Below are 19,160 nucleotides of genomic sequence, written 5' to 3'. Positions count from 1 at the left end.
CTATCTGCCCAAGGACTGGACTAGAAGCAAATAAAGAGGAAGCCGTCAGCTGCTTCCGTTTGCAAGAAATACCAAGTCAACAATTGCTAAGTTCTTCCTGTTCATATCTCAGGGTCCTTTAGAGAGCTTGACATCTCCGCGTGATTCCCGCGAGGCTTCGGCTACCACGCGGGCTGTGCCCCACAGCCTCGCAGTTAAATTCCCCTTCCTGCGCTGCAGCTGCTTCGTGCAGTGGCCATAAGCTGCTCTGTTCCTCCTGCGTTTTGCTGGTGAGACGGCTGTACGAGGGCGATGCTGGCGGCACACACCGGCTACAGGGCTGCTCCAGTCCTCCTCTACACCCTTCCCTGTTCCCTCTTGCTCCTTCTAGCAAGAGGTTGTAAAAGTAGCAAGTCACTTGAGCAACTCTTCTCTAGCATGCAAGTCCTGTCAAACCAGTAACATGATACACCTTAAAGTCTCTGTTCCTTTATGGATTATAGAGCTGAGACAGAACACCAGCAACACCACCATCACCACCCCCAGCCACGGCAAAAAAGATGACATTTCTTTACAGCCAGCCACCAGATGAGCCGGTAACAGGAGTGTGTGCCACTGGGTCGCTGAGGCCAGCAGGGACTGGGGTCCATTTCTGAGCAACGCTGTCCTGTATAGAACCGAACCGGTTCCTGCTTTTCAAAAGCTTTCAATATTAGACATGAATGAACTGGTCAGTAAGATACCTAAAACAGAGGTTTTCAAAAAAGAGGATTTCAAAAACATTATTTTAGCAAATGGATTCATGAGCAGAGGGACCACAGAGACCTTTCATGCTTCTACAAAAGCAGGTCTTATATAAAAATCACAAGCAAAACAAGCTGAAATTAAAATGGAAAAAAAAAAGAAATAAGAGAAAGAAAATGGATTGGGGGGCAGTGAAGACAAAGTATTGTCTAATCCTTTTGTTATTTAGCTGTATAATTATTGATTGTGCTGACAGGTCGCTGACAGGTTTTGGGGGGTGTGCCTGGGTCTGCTGGTTGCTGCCAATTTTGGGGGAAACTTGAGGATTTGGGGGTGTTGCTGTGTCAGGTGCATGCTGCTAGGTCTGGTGGGAGCAGCCAGGTGTGGGGTGCGTCTGGATTTAGGGTTTGTTCCTGGACTGGGGCAATGCTACCAGGTCTAAGGGTTATTTTGGGTTTGGCGGCTGCCGCTGGGTTGACGGCAGCCTCTGTTCCAGTGGACACAAACCCTGTCCCTGCAGCAGCGCCAGCAGTGCGTCTCGTAAGGCGCTGGGCACTGCTGTGGTCACGCTGCGCTCTCTGGCTGGTTGTTTCAGCAGGTCGGCTGCACGGCTGGCCTCCCTTGAGAGGCGCTGGGGTGCCACCCTCAGGTGGATTTCACTTGCTGTGTTTGAGGTGAAACTGTGTCCCTCATGTTCAGAGTGCTTTCAGATAGCTTAGGAGAGCTCCAAAGGACATGGCTGTCTACGTGAGTGGTTTCTCCAGAGTGGGGGGCTGGGTGCTGCACAGCGTTTCTAAGCCGGGGGTGAGTATGGGTCAAAGAGTCCAGCGGCCTCTGGCCTCCTCCTGGCTCGCAGAAGCAGCAAGCTCCTTGGAGCTGTATTGCGCTTCTGTCCAATATACTGTTTGAAAGGAAGGTTCTGGGGCATGATGGAACTCGGGGAGCCACAGGGAAGAGGAGGTGGCACAGCGCACTGTCCTAGCCCTTCTGGCTTTCAATCCCCGTGGGCATTTGTGACCCTCAGGTTACCCCCCTCCCCCTGGGAACATCTGCTCCTTCTCTGAGTGGCAGCCTAGACTCGCTGAGTAGGCAAGCGTGGCGTGCTACCTAGGTGCAGCTTCTTGTCTGCTCCTTGTGCTCGTCTTGCTTTGACTGCGTAGCTGAAATAAACCCGTGCTTCACCGACTGAAGTTAAGTCTTCCCACAGTGTGTGAGGCGCTCTGGTTTCTCCACCCCCGTGTTTCTCTTGGGCCTGAAGTAGGAACCTGAGGAGCAGGGAAGGCTCCTGGGACAGTTCACTTTCCGGGCAGTGCTGAATCGCAGTCAGGCCTTGCAGCTGAAGGTACGGGGACAGAGAGGGAGGAGAACTGTAGGAGAGGAGGAGAAATGCGCTTGGCTGGGGAGAAGCTTCCCTGCCAAAGGGCTATAGGCAGCCCTGTCCTTGAGCGTGTGCCACGCTGGCCTTTCTTCTGCTTTAACTTCCGAACAGCGTGTGCCTGGAGAGCTGTTCTTTTTCTCTTTCCTTTTGGGTTTAAGCTTCAGTGCCTACAACCACCGCAGCTGAAGCTAAAACCACCTTGAGTGTCTGGACTGCAAGTGGCTACAAGTGGCCACATCCCGTAGAACGCACTACTCCTGGCCTGCTGGTGAAAGACTCGAAATCCTGGCCTTTCTGAGGCCTCTGTTGCTGCTGGTAGCGAGTAGTGACAGGGAGGCCATTCTGCTTCAGTGCCTTTCTAGAGAAGGCAATGAGACATTATACTAACAGCACTGGGTCTTGTGACTGTGGAAGCAGGCTAGAAGACCTTGCCAAAGTGTTTGCTGAAGCTTCTGGGAGCTGCTTCTTCCTTTACTCTTCTTGCAGCCAAATGAGGTAGAACAGGATCACACTGTCTTGACCACGAGAGGTGCAAGGACCTCGCAGGGCAGCCGGAAGGAAGGTGTTGACCGAGGCCGTCACCGCGGCACTGCTCTGTCCTTAGTCAAATGCTAGAGAGGAAAAGGCAGCTCCGAAGAGGGAGGGACGGTTCTGGGCCGGTGGGTTATGGGTAGCCGTAGTCGTTGGCTATGTCCATGCTGGCCTCCTTCTGCACACAAACGTGCAGCTGCCCGGTGACACCTGCAGGGCCGCCCGCTCCCGCTCCTCCTGGGCCAGCGCCTTCACACGCTCCCGCTGGGGCCGCTGCTTGCGTGTGATGGGCACCGACTGCTCCTGCTCCTCCAGCGGGGTGGGCGCAGCCGTGAGCCCCCCCAGGGCCCGAAGGACAGCGGGGAGTCGTTGGGAGGTTGTGGCGGCATGTGCAGCTGCTGCGGCAGCCCCTCCCGTGGGGTTTGGCCTCCGTGGGCGACAAGCACAGCCCGCTCGGCTGCTGGGGTTTGGCGGCAGACCTGGTGCGTGCCTTGCTGCTCGATGGTGCCGCCGGTGCCGTGTCCTTCTTGCCGTCAGCGGGGGCTTGAGGCATCCAGTGCTGCGCTGGGTCTCAGGGCTGCCATCAAGGAATTGGGTTCCGGGTTGGGTGGTTGGGGCATCAGCCCCACCACCTTCACTGTGTGCCCCAGCAGGTGGAAACTGTGGCTGGAGTTGAGCAAGGGCACCCTCAGGACGATGCGGAGCGTCCTCAGCGCCGGGTGGGGATGCTGCTCCTGGGGACTCTGGTTCCAGGCTGCGGTGGGGATGCCGGCAGCGGCACAGGGTCAAGGCGGTGGGATCAGAGGTGGCACCCAGTGGGCCTAGGACTGGCCGCATCAGGGCGGGCAGAGGGGACTCCCATGTCTCACTGGAGCGGTGAGCGTGTCTGCCCCGCCTTGCCCCTGCACCCACTGCTCCGCGGCTTCATCCCGGGCTGGGGCCTCCTGGGGCCTCCCTGGGGTGCTGCAGGGGCGTGCGGCCCAGTGCTGCCGGGAGCTGCGGGGCCCGGCTGGGCCCTGACACCGGCTGTGCTGGCACCTGGCAATGCTGTGTGTTCCCTGGAACGTACTGCAGCCCCCGGGCAGCGGGGGGCCGTAGCTTCCAGCATGGGTCTGTGGGACTGGAGCAGTTGAGGGTCACAAGGCTGGGGTGGGGCGTGGGGTGGGAGTCCCAGAGCAGCAGTTCAAGGCCTCCGTGCTGTGGTGTCTGGGTGGGCCGCTGCATTAAACCTTTCTTCTCCGCCCCATGAAGAGCCTTTGCCCCTTGGTGTTGCCCTGGTTTCTAGGTTGCTTGGCGGGCACGCTGCTGATGTTGGACGCTCTGCGCTTGCTGCTTCCCGCCTGCAGCCCGCTGCTGCCTGCCCCGTGCCATCCCCGTGCAGCTCTGCCTTTGTGGTTTGCCTGCTTGCTGCCCACCTCTCCCCACCTGGGCCCCACCCGGCAGGAGGTGACACCCGGCGGCAGCGGCAAGTGGGTCAAAACCACCTGGGGCTGCCTCCGCAGCGCCTCCTCCAGCAGCTGGGCCATGTGGGGCTGGTGACGCTGGGGGTGCACCTGGGCTCTGGCCAAGGGCGTCAGTAGTGGGGACTGCAGGACGCTGAGCAGGGGACTGTCCAGAGGAGCCTGCAGGGGATCGTTCTGGGGACTGTCCACAGGACTGTCCTCAGAAGTCTCCTCTGCCGTCTCCGGAGGAGCCTGCAGGGGATCGTTCTGGGGACTGTCCACCGGACTGACCTCAGAAGTCTCCTCTGCAGTCTCCGGAGAGCTCTCCTCGGAGATATCCAAGGGCAGCCAGGTGGGGAGGACTGCCGACACCCCGCCCTGGTTCCCCTTGGTGTCTTGCAAGGGGGAGGCCGGCACACCCCTAAAGGGGTTGGCATCCCCCAGCATCCCCGATTGCAGGCGGCGTTTGCACCAGCCGCCCTCCGCCTCGTACTCCAGGAGGTCAGGGTCTTCGCTGCAGGAGGCAGTGGTGTCCAGGCTGTCGGGGAGATCGGCGAGGATATTTTCACCGTCCACCAGCATCACTGCTGCCAACTTCTCCACCTCGCAGCCGCCCTCTGCCCTGTACTCCAAGAGGTGGGGGAGCTTGTTAAGTGAAGTTGTTAAGTCGAGGACATTGGGGATGGTGTCCCCGCCATCCACCAGCCCCGCCGCCACCAGTGGCTCCTTGGGGCAGCCGCCGTCCGCCACGTACCCACAGAGGTCAGGGTGCTCATCAAGGGCCTCGGCAGTCACGTTGGGGACACTGGTGGTCAGGGTGGTGTCCTCACTGTCCCCTAGCCCTGCCACCACCGCATGGTCCTGGGGGCAGGCGCTATCTGCCGTGTACATGGAGAAGTCGTGGAGGTCATCGAGGAAATCGGCACTGATGAGGCTGTTGGGGAAATGAAGGCCATTAGGGATGGTGTCCTCGCTGTCCCCCAGCCCTGCTGCCACCACTTGCTGATGGGGGCAGCCGCCCTCTGCCACGTACTCGGAGAAGTCAGGGACCCGGCTGAGGAAGCTGGTGAAGTCGTCGACGTCGTCGACAGAGACCTCGCCGACCCCCAGCCCCGCCGCCGCTGCTGGCTCCTTGGGGCAGCCGCCCTCCGCCACGTACTCGGAGAGGTCGGGGAGCTCGTGGAGGAAGGCGGCGAGGCTGGGGCTGTCAGGCCCATCGGGGAGGCTGTCCTCGCTCTCCAAGGTGTTGAGCCAGGAGAGCACCAAGCTGGCGATGGTGTCCTCTGCCAGCTCAGGACAGGCCTCAGCGAAGGCCTGTGGCCCCTGCTCGGGCAGGTCGACGGGCTTCTCTGGGGCTGCCGGGGTGGTCTCCACTGCTGAAAAAGCAAAGAGATCCAACCCAAGCGCGGGGTGATGCAAGCTTTCCTTGGCACAGGGCAGCTGCCCGCGGGTTCTGCCACCCCCCAGAGCTCACCTTTAGGCTCCATCCTGGTTCTGCAGGTCGGCAGAGCCAGGGCGGTCTGGTGGGGGCTGGCAGCAGGGACACTGTCCTCGATGGCCACCACTTCCTTCTTGAAGCCCTCTGATAGCTTCTGGGCGCTGCCGGGCAGGGTGTGGAGCACAGGGTGCTCCTGGACCCAAGGCTGAGCCGTGGGGCGGCACGGTGGTGGGTCGCCGGTGTGGGCAGGGGCACGCAGCAGGCAGGAGCCCGTGGGGTCCATGGGTTCTTGCTGGTCCAGGGTCCGTGGCCCCATCCCCCTCGGCTGGTGGGGCACCAGCGCCTGTGGCACCACCTGCTGTCCCCAGCCGTAGGCAGGGGGACAGGGAGCAGCCATGGTGGGGAGCGACACCCCATGGTTTAGCTGCACCCGGTGGGGGAGCTGCTCCCCATGGGGAAGCTGCACCCTACTGGGGAGCTGCACCCCACTGGGGAGCTGCAACCCAGCATGGAGCTGCATCCCATGGGGGAGAGGCACCCCAGCTGGAGCTGCACCCCAGCAGGGAGCTGTACCCCCATGGGCATCCGCACCCCACTGAGGAGCTGCACCCCAGCGGGGAGCTGCATGCCTTTCAGGTGCTGTACCCCCGTGAGGGAGCTGCACCCCAGTGGGGAGCTGCACCCCGTGAGGGAGCTGTGCCACTGGGGGAGGTGGCACCCTGCTGGGGAGCTGCACCACCTGCCCCAGGGCCCCCAGGGGCCCTGGCACCACCTGCCAGACGGTGGGCTGGGACAGCTGGTGGGTGACGGTGTGGAGCTGGGCAGGCTCACCAGACACTGCCAGCCCCGGGACAGAGGGCAGCACGTGGGCACTGACCGGTGCTGGCATGGCTGGGGTGGTGAAGCTCATGCTGGGCACCTGCGATGCCGTGGGCAGCCGGAGAGGGAACCTCTCTGTTGGGGGAAGCAAAGAGGGGTGGTGGGGTGAGGTATTGGTGGGCAGAGCCCTTTTGGGGGGGTTACCTGGAGGGCAGGAGCACCACGAGGAGCAGGAGCCTGATGCCGTACCTGCCTGGCGGTGGGTCAGTGTGGGGTTTGTTTGGGGCAAACACTGTTCTGGGGTTCTGTCCCCAGGGCGATCATTCCGCCAGCACCTGCCTGAGCCAGCCTTGCCAGGGCTGGATTTGTCATGCCTCAGCAACTGACCATCACCATGATTTCCCATCCTGCTGATGATTTTCTGTCCTCTGTGCTGATTTCTCATCCCGATGAGGGTTTCCCATCCCCGCCATGAATTCCCATCCCAACGATGATTTCTCATCCCAGTGATGGCTTCCCATGCCAACAATGATTTCTCAGCCCTGGGATGGTTTCCTATCCCAATGGTTTCCCATGCCCACAATTTCCCTCCCAAGCATGATTTTTGTGGAGAGGTGAATTTCCTTCCAAAGGGGAAGGGATGCAGCCGGTACAGGCGGCCCTGCGGTGCTGCCATGGGTGAGCTGCCCCATCCCCACCACTGGGGCGGGATGGGGCCCTTTTGGGGGTTGTTTTTGTGCTGCCCCTCTCTGCCCCAGGGTGGGGACAATGCTGCTCCCAACCGTGGGGATACCTGGCGCTGGTGGTACCGGTACCTTGTGGCCGTGCTGGGGAGCTGTCGGGCAAATCTGGCAACTGGCCTGTGCCAACCGAGGAGAGAGGCTGGGACGCAAAGTATAGCGGTACAGAGGCACCCTCACATTCGTGCCCTCGAGCTGTCCCGTTCAAACTGAGGCACCCCAGATGCAGTCTTACACGTGTTTTTAGACCGTTCAAGCGTTCATCTCCAACGCTAGTTGACCGGTTGATACTTAACACACACGCGTGCGCTGGTGTTTTGCAGAGCAACTCTGTGGTTCTGTGGTATTGTCATCCGTCTGCTTGCTTTTTCTGAGAGCCGAGTTGCAGATCCTGCTTCCTGTACCTGGAGAGATTCCCTATTCGATGTGTTTGCTTTTCTTGCTTTTAGACTAAAGGCAGATACGCACTGTAGTGTAAACTTCTAATTTGTTCCCATCCCAGAAGAGTCTGATTGTCAGTGTTTGACTATTTCTTGCATTTGGGGAGAGGGGGCAGGAGATGGCAGGTATTCTTCTGCCCCAAATCTGGGGTTTTTGCATACTAGCCATAGAGGAAAGAGCAAGGGTGCCAGCTGGCGAGCCATGCAAAAAAGCAGTTTCCTTCATAAGTGATTGCGACTAGTTTCCTAAAGACAATGTCCGTTTCAGGCAAGAGCAAAAGAACAATATCCCAAACAGTATTGTGTTTGTGCAGGTATTATGAAGGAAGCGTTAATCCTTTCCAAACTTGAAACGCAGTAATCAGTTTCGCATGTTAGCAAATGTTAGTAGTTCTCTTTCTAAGATCTCTTTTCTGCCCTAAGCTGGTCTCTGTGCTCCAGGTTGTCATTCTGTATTCTGTGTTCCTCAGATTTACGGAGGACAGAGAATCAGGTGCAGTGACTGAAATTACCGCTATTGAAATGCAATCCTGGCTACAGGATTGTTGCTGTCATTCATGTATTCATACAGCCCAGTAGTATGTCAGCTCCGCCGGCCTTATTTGAACGGTCGTGTTTTCCAGCCTTCTTAAAGATTTGCCTCTCCACCACAATGAGTAGCCATTGTTAGCTTGTGGTTTTGCCATGTCTTTCTGGTGTTGGCTCTGAATAAATGAAGTACACTGGTGAGTTACAGCGTCTCTTGCACAAACACTACAGCAGCCTCCTGGTGCCCATGAAGCATCTGCAAGCAAAAAACCCTGAATTTATGTGGCTCTGCGTGCAAGCTTTGGGTGTATTGCTGCAGTAGTTGTTGCAGTGCTTTCAGGCCCTCCCCAGTAATTCTGGACACCACAGTGTTGCGCTTCTAAACGTGGCCTTGTTCTGGGGGTTAATTGAAATGGGTGTGCCTAGCGCTGTCTTGTCGATGCACGCTCCGTTTCTGGTTGGGCGGCACCCTCTCCTGGTATTGTAATGCTGCCCTAAATGAGAGGAGAGGTGCTGCTGTCGTCAAGGATCAGGTAAATAGCTGTATGCGGTTCAAGGCAAGAATGGCACTGCTGTTCTGACACGGAAAATGAACCAGGCAGATGAGCTTTCTGTTCCTTCAGCTGGAAACATTGCAGAAACCACTGTTAGAGTGGCTCCTGTTTGGGAGCGAGGAATGGAGGCTGTAGTGGTGGAGAGGCCTTCCAAAATGCGTTACTGGCCTTGGAGTGTGTTCCTCAAGGTAAGTGGATGAAGCAACCCTTGTGTGGTGATGTAAAGTATGTCCTTGTCCTTCCTCCCCTTCGGGAGGTGCGTGGCTGTAAGTGCGAGCCCGGTGGTGTTCTAGCAGTGGCAGGCAGCATGAGCCTTCCTCTTTGCCCCTAAATTCCACAGCAGCCTCCGAATTGCCCTCTGCTCATGGGGCACTTTGGATGGTGTATGAGTTGTTTGTCAACAATATCCGTGGTTGTATGTCTGATTCATCATGAGTAGAGCGCAGCTACAGATCAATGAGTGTGTGAAATCTCAGCAAGTTTTCAAATGTAATAACTACTCCCTAAAATACTGCAGCATTTTCCAGATTATCTTAAAGCAAATTCTGGCAATTGAGACCTTTCTGGGTTTTTTCACAGGGCTCCTAAGTTGCGCCTAATCCTAGGAACTGCTTTCAGGTGACGTTTCCACTCCTATTTTCAGTCGATACAGCACACGTAACAGATTTAGTATTTTGGCGCTGTGACGGCTAAGTATGGCAGATATCTGAGCACAGGGCTTGGGCTTCCACAAAGAAACACTGTTCTAAAGGTGCTGCTGCTGACATTTCTGTGACTTCTTTGTCAGGTCACTGATGTTTGTCACTCAAGTAAACTTGCACCTCAGAGTGTCTGGGCTATGGCTGTTCTTTCTTAGAACTTGAAGTACTGCGTCTGGTAGCTGTCTGTAATCCTGGGGATATACAGCCTGGCTAAAGGTACCTTCGTATTTTGATGGTTGGTTATTTAAGAACCCAAAACGGTAGCACAGACTTTGTATTTTTGATACTTCCGCAGCAGAGACAAAATACCTGAAGTCCCTGAAGGGGGGGATCACTGTCTGTGTATCCTCTTTCCTGGGCTTTTAGGACAGGAGCAGGGGTGAGGTTTTGGAGATAAGCACCTCTTCTCTGCCCTGGGTTCAGCACTGAGATTACAGACATTTTCTGTCCCTATTTTACAAGTCATCAGGTCTGTTCTCTGGGTGATGTGAGGGAGGAGAGGGGCCCTGTATATGGGAGAGAAAAGGCCGTTGCCCTAACAAAGGCAATAGGTAAAAAGGGACCTGAGAGGGCTCTAAAAGGATATGCTCTGAGAACAGCTATCCTCAGCCTTGGGATATGGAACATAGACTGTGCAGCAGCAAATAGAAAACTCAGACCTGATAAAACACTAGCACGTACCTCCCGCAGCAGCCCAGTGATGTTGTCCCTCTCTGTGTCACAGCACCCTGTCGTCTCCTCTGTAACAGTGACAAAAGTCAGACGAGTTCGTATTTCTGTGGGTTTACCTGGCCAATACTGTCCCACCCTCATATTTTTTCCTGTGTTGTCCAAATAACCTTACTGCGTTGAGGAAAATAATGAGAAGTGTGGTTAGGGACTGGAAACGGATGGGATGGGGTAAGGGAGGAAAAGAAATACCCATTTTAAGTGTGTTGTGTTTATTTTTATAATCCTGATGTGAATGCAGTCCTCGTCCCAGGTAATGTGCGTCTCTGTGCGTGTGCTGGCCCTGGTGCTCGCTCTCCACTCCGGTGTGTGGGGAGGCTTTGCTGGGCCTCTTCTTGCTAAAGTAGAGGGTGTGCCTGGGGTACCTGGAGCGGGAGGGCTGCCTGGGGAAGGCTGTGACACCCACAGATCACGCCTCTGGTCTTTTAAAATCAATCTGTGCCATTGCTGCTGTGCCCTGGAGCCGTTCCTGAAAGCTGCTGTGCAAGTTGCAGTTGGTGAATGCGGTCAGTCTGCGAATTTCAGTGGGTTTTCCCCTGTCAGCAGAGAGCCACGTGGAAAGGGGATGTCTCAGCCCACACTTGGTTTTCCTCGGGACTTTGGCAAGTAGTTATTTGTGTAAGAATTTGCCCCCAGAGTTGGGAGACGCGTGGAGGACAATATCCTCCTGCTAAGCAGAACTAGCTGTGCTGCAGGTGGCAGAAGGGCAGTGTTTCAAATCACTCCTAAGCACGATGGCAGTCATTTGTGTTCAGCTCCTGAACAGTGGCTCCTGCCCAGCAGCAGGATTACAACAGGTAAGAATTATTTTTGTGTGGTTCAGTAGCTCACTACTGGGAAGATGCCAGATGGGGATCTGTAGCTGAGCCGTGGGGAACTCAGGTGGAGGATGCTTCAGATTTGGTCCTCAGCTGTCACCCAACACTGAGAAGTTACCTGGGATTTGATTGCTGTGAAGTCAGCATGGTCAGCAAACGTACTTCAGTGAAATTAAAAAGGGAGAAGAAAGTAGTCTTTGAGCAGAGACTCACAGTTTCTTCGGCAGTTCCGCCAGCTTTCAGGGATGGCTCTTGAGATGGAGGTCTGACCCCCTCTCTGCACTGGCATAGTGGCCCCCTTCATAGCAATAGTTGTCTGGTCGTGTTTGATTCCCCTGGTTTTAGCGTTTGTTCAATTACGGACAAAGCACTTTTTTTCTGTGCTATTGCTTCCGTAAGTCAAGTCAAGCTCTGCAAATTTGGGTTTCAGGGTTCCAACAATGAGTTGATTTCCTTATCCCTTGAGGACGAATATCCCCGTGCACACCCCAATGCACACTTTAACCTGTTGCGAGCGATAAATAACAGACGAAATCTGATGTGCTATAACTTGTTTACCCACAAAGCAAAGTGCAAGAGAGGCTCCAGCTAAAGGGAAGGTGAGGTATTAGGGACAGGGTAACAAGGCAGAGACCCCCCTCTCCCCCCGCTGCTGTGTTTGATTCTGGAGGACACGCTCCACATCCATGTGTTGTTTCAGAGGGTCTTCATCTCTCTGTTGTTGTTTTATTTGTTGGTGTACCCTGCACTGTCTCCTGTTGTTGAAAATCCGACTGCTGGTGCTGCTTCTAAAGCAGAGTTGTGTCCCCTTCAATGAAACTTGCCAAGTCAGGTTGAACTGATGAAGTAATCGCTGGGTTGGTTTTTTTTTCCCAGTAGTTTGCTGTTGGAAATGTCAGCAGTCTGTCTCAGAGGGCAAGTGTATTCCGATTCCCAAATCATCCTGCTGCAAATGCATGCACATCAAATACCGCTTCTTTGTGATGCCCGTAGGCCCAGTGCTCTTTCGCTGGCTTGAGAGCAGCAGGTAGCTCGGAAGCTCTGCAGCGCCAGGGAGGGATGGGGCCAGGCGGTGCTGGTAGGGGCACCCAGCCTGGCTGCCCACAAGCAAAGGCTGTTGGGGTTGAGCCGGCAACTGAGCCCCACACAGCCGCTTGCTCAGCCCCCCCACTGGCAGGATGGGGAGAGCATCAGAAGGGCAAAAGTGAGAAAGCTCGTGGGTTGAGATAAGAACAGTTTAATAATTAAAATAAAACCATAATAACAACAGCAATAATGCAAAGAAAAGGAAAATAAGGAGAGAGAGGCGAAACCCGGGGCGGGGGGAAGGGGGAATGAACAACCCAGACACACGGCACGTGACGCGGCCGCTCAGCACCCGCCGACCCGCCGATGCCGGTCCCTGAGCAGCAGCCGCCCCTCTGTGCGCCCACTGCCCCGGGTAATAGGCTGGTCGTGGCGTCACATGGTACGGAATGAGCACCCCATTGGCCAGTCAGGGTCAGCTGTCTTGGCTGTGGCTCCGCCCCCCCGGCCCCTTGCCCACGGGGCAGAGCGTGGGAAGCTGGAAAGGTCCCTGGCTGCTTCGCCAGCTGCAGCGAAGAGGAGTGACCCTCTCCCAGCCAAAACCAGCGTGGTCGCCACCCCTTATTCCACACCGTTTTCGCCATGCCCAGGTCCCATACGATGCAACGCAACCTCACCAACCACCACCCCTCCCCTCCCCAGCCTTTGGCATCATACACAGACATCACTCCCTTCGTCTATGGCCCTTCCCTGTAAAATGTCCATAAAAACGTCCACTTGTGTTTCTCAGGGCAGCTGCGGTGCCGGGTCCGGCCCTGGCACAAGCAGAGGGACAGTCCCACGCGCTCCCATCATGTCACCCCCAGGAGCTCCCCGCAGGGGCAGGGAAGGATGCTCCGGGGGTTGGGAGCAGCTCCCAGGACTTCGGACACCAGGCACGGCCACCCTGGTGCCACACGGGCGGTGTGTAAGCGTTGCCGCACAGGTGGGGGTTTGTGCCTCGGTTTCCCCGTGGAGAATTGCTGTGTCGCTGCAGAGGGGGGTGATGGCACCCCCGTACCGGGGCTGGGTGTACAGCCAGGGCTGGGCTGCTGAGGTGTCCCCTACCCACAGGAGAGAGGGTCAGACAGAGCCCGGCGGTGCTGGAGGGAAACAAGGAGGCAGAAGGGGTTTTTTCTTCTCCATTTTTGTTTTTAATTTGTAAATAACTTTCCATGAAAAACGTTAAATTGCACACGTGTATCTGCAGCTCTTCAGTATCATATAGAGGCCCCAAAACAGGAAAATATCACAAAAACAACAAATAAAAAGAAGCATCAGCAATACAGATACCAACACCTACAGTGACCCCCCCCCCCAAAACCCGCAAGAGGCATGACCCTTGCTCCCCAGCCCCGGGACACTGTCCCCAGCCTACGTCAGCTAGTGAAAGGCAGAGAGGGTTTATGGTGGTCTAGACCCCTTGGCAACGGCAGCGAGGGGTTTGGGTAGAAAAAATACCAAAGCCAGTTGTGGGAGCGACCCCGTCCCCGCTGCTCCTCGCCTATCGCGGACAATTCCGGGACCCTTGATGAAACCTGTTGCTGCTGCTGCAGGATCCTCCCTTGCCTGGTCTTGGTTTACAGAACGATGAACACAAGCCTTTAAACAATGAAAATATAAACCAACTCCCAAACTGCATTTCCCCTAACCCCACTCTTAGGAAATTCTAGTGCTAAAAATACAGGTTCCTTTGAATATATAATCGATAATAGATTCTATAAAAACATCTAAAGAAGCAGACTTGCTGAATTTATAAACGTTTTGTTCTTCCCTAGGTAGAACCTCCCTAGGAGGGAGGTTGAACTCAGAGGATCTAGAAGGGACCTCTACGTACTTGCTAGCTAATTATCACACTATACCTATGACCTACCCTAGGCAGAAAATAGGAAAAAGAGAGAGAGAAACAGAGGGACGAAGGGGTGAGAAAATTGCACTTAGTCTGTCGAGCCCTAAGCCACCAGGATCTCATGTCTTGGATGGGATTTAGCGGGTGCTCTGTTAGCCCTGAAGGAACGTAGGCCGTGTCCATTGCCACGGGGAAAAAGAAAAAGACAATTCACATGTATTCCTTTAAAAGCAAAAAAATAAGCAGTGTTGTATTTCTTCTCCTGAGGAAACTCACGGACTAGAGACTTCTGACGTGGCCTTTAAAGCTCTATCAAGCTGTTCCTGTGGTGTTGGTTTTTTCTCCCCGCGGTGTTTCTGTGAATAATCTTACAATGAAGCTGGTAAAAGTCCCTGTGAATGTCTCTGTCTCTAGAAACTCTTGTCCCTTGTAAGTCCCAGCAGCTCTGGGGGAGCATCCTACTAAAGCCTGTGCGGGCTTTGGAGAGTGACTGGCCCCTTATAAGAGGGACACCAGACTGCTCCAGTCGCTCACATCTGCTGGCAAAGAGCCGTCGCTGAGTTCAAACACCTCCTCCACGTTGCCGGAGTTGGAGAGGTAATCGTTTGCCCCTTGGTGCCAGGGGTGCTGCAGGAAGGCCGTGGCCATGAAGGTTTCATCCAAGTCCAGGTTGTCGTGGTTGGATTCGGTGAGGACGTGCTCCTGCCCCTGGGGAGAGGCGATGTGGTGCCCGTGTAGCATCAAGTCCAGGTCGCGTGTTATGGGGCTGATGGGAGGCGTGAGCTCCAGGTCCCCAAAAGTGGAGAAGTCTCCATTCAGGGTGGTGTTGAGGATGGCTTCCCAGTCAAGGCTGCCTTTCAGTGATGCCAGCTCAGTCTGCTCTTCCTGGGTCAGCAAGGCAGGGTTGGAAAGCCGAGGTGCCTTGGCCGTTTGCTCGGGCAAGGGCTGCTTGCGCTTGTGCCCTGCTTTGCCATCCGCTGGGTTCCAGTTCTGGTCACCGGTGACTTCTTCAAACTCTTTCAGCAGCTGCTGTAGCTCCACGCTGACGTTGAGGCTGTTACTGGAGGCGCAAGCTGAAGTGGCCGGGCTGGCGACGCTCTGTGCTTCTTGCTGGGCTCTGTCGGTGACAGCTGGGTGGATCTGCACCGGGGGCATCCTCCGCTTTTTGAAGGCACCACTCTTGAGCTGGCCGGCGTATTGGGGGTCAAGCTTCCAAAACCCACCTTTCCCTCGCTCGCCCTTCTCCCGGGGCACCTTGATGAAGCCCTTGTTCAAGGAGAGGTTGTGTCGGATGGAGTTCTAGACCCAAAACAGGAAAAAACCAAGGCTGAACCTCCATTATCTTTGAAAGGTCGTGGAGGACAGGAGAGGTGCCCGAGGACTGGAGGAAAGCAAATGTCACTCTAATCCTCAAAAAGGGGAAGAAGGAGGACCCGGGAAACCATAGGCCAGGCAGCCTCAGTCGAGTGGTTCTGAAGCCCTGAATGTGCCTGGAGTGATGTGACTAATTCGAAAGGAAACTCAGCTATTGGGTAAATGCCCCAGCGTTGGACTCCACAAAGCTAAGACTGGATTAAGAGATTGGATATGGTAGAGGTGGGTGGTTTTTTTTGTAATGTTGCCTAGATACCTTTATGCTTATTTATCCATAACCCGTAGTGCTGAAGAGGAAAACCAAGGCTTGAACACTTAGAGCTGTTGAAAAACATGCGCACACCCACACCGCACCCCCCCGCCACCCCCAAAACCCCTCCTCCGGGCTGAAGCCCGGGTGTGTTGGCTCCTTTCCAAAGCACTCAGCTCCCACAGGGATATCTCCATCATCTCCCCCCAGAGTAGGTGGCATGACCTTTCCAGGCTGTCTTCATGTATGGGAATGAGGAGAGGGGATGAGAACACAGCCAAGAAGAGACCAAACCGAAGAGAGAAGAGACCAAAAAGAGAGAGGGAGGCAAGGGAAGCAATAAGAAAAAAAGAAAAAAAAAGGAGAAAAAACAAAAATGAAAAAAAATTAAAAAAGAATAAAGAATAAATAAAAAAGAAGAAAAAATAAATAGAAGAGAAAAAAGAAAAAAGAAAAAAGAAAAAGGAGAAATAAAAAGTAGAAAAAATAAGAAAAGAAAAAAGAATAAAGAATAATAATAAGACAAAAGAATAAAGAAAAAAGGAAAAAAGAAGAACAGAAAGCACTGGGCTGCCAGAGGCGCTGGCGACCGCCCTGCGCAGGGAGAAGGTGGGCAGCACCCGGGCAGGGGGTTTGCAGCGCCGTCGCCCTGCCCTGCCCGGGCGAGCACCGCTGCCGGGATCGCTGGCGTGCTGCGGGCGCGGGCTGCAAATAACCCGAGCAGAGGGACGAGCCTCCCGGGTCCCTCCTGCCCTGCCACAGCCGAGAAAGCCCCCCGTGCCGGAGGTCCCGTCGTGTGCCGGAGGAGGGCAGCGAGCCAAGGTGGCTGGGAAAAGCCCCTGTGCTTCAGGCTGTCCCCAGAGCTGGTGAGCGTGGGGGAGCTGGCCCCTGCCCCCCGAGGGCACGCTTGTGCTGGCTGGGGACAGCAGCCCTATTTGACCTCTCTTGGGTTTCCCTCTGAGGCCTCACCGGCTCGTCACAGTGATGGAGCCTCCTTTGCCTGTCCCGGGGTCAGGAGACCTGCCCTCTGCCCTGCTTGGAAAGCAGCAGCATTTCTGCTCTGGACCTCTGCAGCGAGGGATTTGTGCAACAATCTGCCTGGGGGTCGGCTCCGTCCCTCTCCTACACCTGCTCCTCAGCCCCCAGAGGCACTCGGCCTGGCGATTTCATGTGTGCTCACCCCCGAGGGACTGGGGACCCCACGAGAGCGCCAGGAAGGTGGAGCTGGGCACAGAGACGCCTTCGCCCCAGCACCAAGAGGAGCCGGAGGGACCAGCAGACCAGTGGGTACCTCCCCGCTCCCAACAGGGCCCCGGGCTCTCCCCTAGAATGGCTCCTTCCCTCCGCCGCCCTCATGGCCGTGGCATTTCTGCACACCCAAGCTCTTTCCCGTTACAGCCCTTCCCCGCCGGCTGCCGGCATCGCTCTCCTGCCAGAGGGATCCAGCATCCCCGCGGGATCTTGCCTTGCACCGTGGGGGCTGTGGAAAGCCCTCCCCAGCCCCGTGGGGAGAGGGGAGAAGGCAAGAAGTCTCCAAATCTCGTACCTGCCAGTTGGGATCGGCGTGTCGGAAGTAGCAGAAGTTGTCAGTAATCCACTTGTAGATGGCGGAGAGGGTGATTTTGGGCTTCTGGCTGGCTTCCATCGCCATGCAGATGAGGGTGGCGTAGGAGTAGGGTGGCTTGATGTGTGGGTTGGTCTTGTAGTCAATGTCCTGCACGAGCTGAGGGTGCGCGGCCGTGGGGTGGTGCGCCGTCCTCAAGGTGGAGGAGGAGATGGGCTTGCAGGGAGTGTGGGGCATGCCCATGCGTGCCGGGTCGGCGGCCGGGGGCGAGCACGGCGCGGCAGAGCTGGGGATGCTGTGACAGTCCTGGGGGTCCGGGTCACTGGGGCAGCAGGAGGACTTGCCCATGCAGGCGCTGATCGAGAAGTCCTGCAGCCACATGAGGCTGGTCAGGCTGTCGTCCAGGTCGTCTGAGTCCCCCACGCTGCCCTCCGGCCCTCCGTCCTTTCCTGCCTGCAGGCAGCGCAGCCACCCCTCAGCCATGCCTCGGCACTTCGGCAGCTCCTGCTTTCACGGGGTGCACGTGAAGGGAAGGGAGGGGATGGGGCAGATCCTGCAACAGCAACAGGGAGAGGGTTGAAGCTCCCTGAAGCGCAGCTGCTCTCCGGCACCCGGGCAGGGCTGGCCCTGGGTGCTCCGGGTGCCGCTGGGCGAGACCCATCCCCAGGGTGCTGCGCACCGGAGCCACAACACCTCCCCCAGGGTGCTTGAGCAGCCCCAAACTCAGGGAAATTCCCTCAAACCCCTGTGCCACGGTGTCACCCAGACCCCAGCAGGCCAGTGCTGCCCAACAAGCCTTCAGCCAAAGTAAGAAAGAATAAAAACAGCCAAACCCCCCTCAAACAGCCAAAATCCAGCCCTGCCATCCCGCAAAGCAAGAATGATTCTCCCACCTGCTGCTAGCAGGACAAAATCTCAGGCTACACCACCTCGCCAAAATATCTTAACGTTCCCCTCCTGCTACCAGCTTCCCTTGGTTTCCTGCTCTTTCTGCCTCTCCCTTCACCTAGCGCCCCTAAAACAACCCGGGGAGGGGGCACAGGCCCAGCCCAAGCACACCCTTACTCAGCGAGAGCCGGTGGATCCAGGCGTCCGTTATTCCCGGGCTGGGGCTGTGGTGTCCGGCTTCGCTGCCGGGCTGTGAGCCCAAACTCGCGTGTCTTTGGGCGAGGAGAGGCCCCCGAGGCCGAGGAGCCCAGCACCGGCTGCACTGGGGCAGCTGGGGCCGAGGGTTCCGTCATTCGAATGATGCTGCGACCAACAGTCAGGGGGTGTGGGTGGAGCGGAATCACCCGCTCTGCTCCCTCAAAACAGGCTTTTCCCCCCAGAATAAGGCTCAGCGGGGCGACAGCTTGTTTGGATGCCTGATCCCCAGTGTCACCACCCAGCCCTTGCACATTCCTGTGCCCCCGGTAAGGGAGAGCCCAGAAACCCTCACGGCAGTGGTTGGGGGGAGCGGCAGAGGGAATGCAAATAACAACAAAAATAACAATAACACAGCTCCTGGCCCTGCGGTTGGTCCTCGCATGGCCATGGGGAGGTGGAGTGGACCTGCCAGTTTGGGCTGAGACTCGGCTATTTGAGGGACGGAGCCCCGGGGTGGGGATGGGCAGGGTTGGGGTACGCGGGGAGGTGGCAGGGAGGATGCGGGATCCCACCGTACCCCGCACCCAGTGCCAAATCCATCCCCAGCAATCCCAAACCCCACATCCTGGTGCCCCCGTGGGGCTGGTGCAGGGGCAGCCCCAGCCCTTCCCTCCTGCCTGGGACCCCCCTCCACTTGTGACCCTGAGGAGCCCACAGTGACCAGGGCAAAGCTGAAGGGGGGAGGGGGGCTGGTAGAGCCCCAGATTCAAGGATGGGGCCTGCCTTTATTTAATTAGAAGGATTACAGACACATGTCTCTCTACGAACTCCCCAAGCCCCACCACTGCCCGCCCAAGGGCTTTAACAGAGACCAGGGAGGGACCCCCAGCACCCCAACCGAGGGGGCCAAGAGCAGCCATGAAAGCCAAGGGAAGCCGTTTGCTTTCCCCTTACACTGTAAGGCCTGCCCTTTGCGGGGTGGGGGGCTTCGGGGTGTCTCCGGGAAGGTTTAACCACCAGGCACTCCTCCTGCCCACTGCCCCACGGGGGAAGGACCCCTGAGAGCAAGGGGCAGGGGGGCGGCCAGACCCGCTCTCGGGGGCTGCTGCTGCCACCAGTGGTGCGGACAAC

The 19,160-nt window shown here is 56.6% G+C and overlaps 1 protein-coding gene across 1 annotated transcript; it reads right to left on the bottom strand.

Moving 5' to 3' along the window:
* Nucleotides 1-14,161: 14,161 nt before the first annotated feature.
* Nucleotides 14,162-17,442, bottom strand: LOC142051001 (forkhead box protein J1-like). The gene is made up of 2 exons (XM_075080194.1): nt 16,926-17,442; nt 14,162-15,054 (listed from the first exon to the last, which is right to left on the bottom strand). Exons 1-2 carry the CDS (start codon nt 17,424-17,426, stop codon nt 14,254-14,256), a joined length of 1,302 nt encoding a protein of 433 aa, XP_074936295.1. The 5' UTR covers nt 17,427-17,442; the 3' UTR covers nt 14,162-14,253.
* Between the last annotated feature and the right edge of the window lie 1,718 nt (nt 17,443-19,160).

This window comes from Phalacrocorax aristotelis, unplaced genomic scaffold, assembly GCF_949628215.1.
Source record: "Phalacrocorax aristotelis unplaced genomic scaffold, bGulAri2.1 scaffold_119, whole genome shotgun sequence".
NCBI classification, from domain to species: domain Eukaryota; kingdom Metazoa; phylum Chordata; class Aves; order Suliformes; family Phalacrocoracidae; genus Phalacrocorax; species Phalacrocorax aristotelis.
This window is presented reverse-complemented; position numbering and strand designations above follow the sequence as displayed.

Excerpts from the sequence above, each read along its gene's own strand:
- LOC142051001 (XM_075080194.1), bottom strand. The coding sequence starts at position 17,426 with ATGGCTGAGGGGTGGCTGCGCTGCCTGCAGGCAGGAAAGGACGGAGGG. Across the intron at positions 15,055-16,925 it reads ACGCCGATCCCAACTGGCAG|AACTCCATCCGACACAACCT; the intron begins GTACGAGATTTG and ends TTTTGGGTCTAG.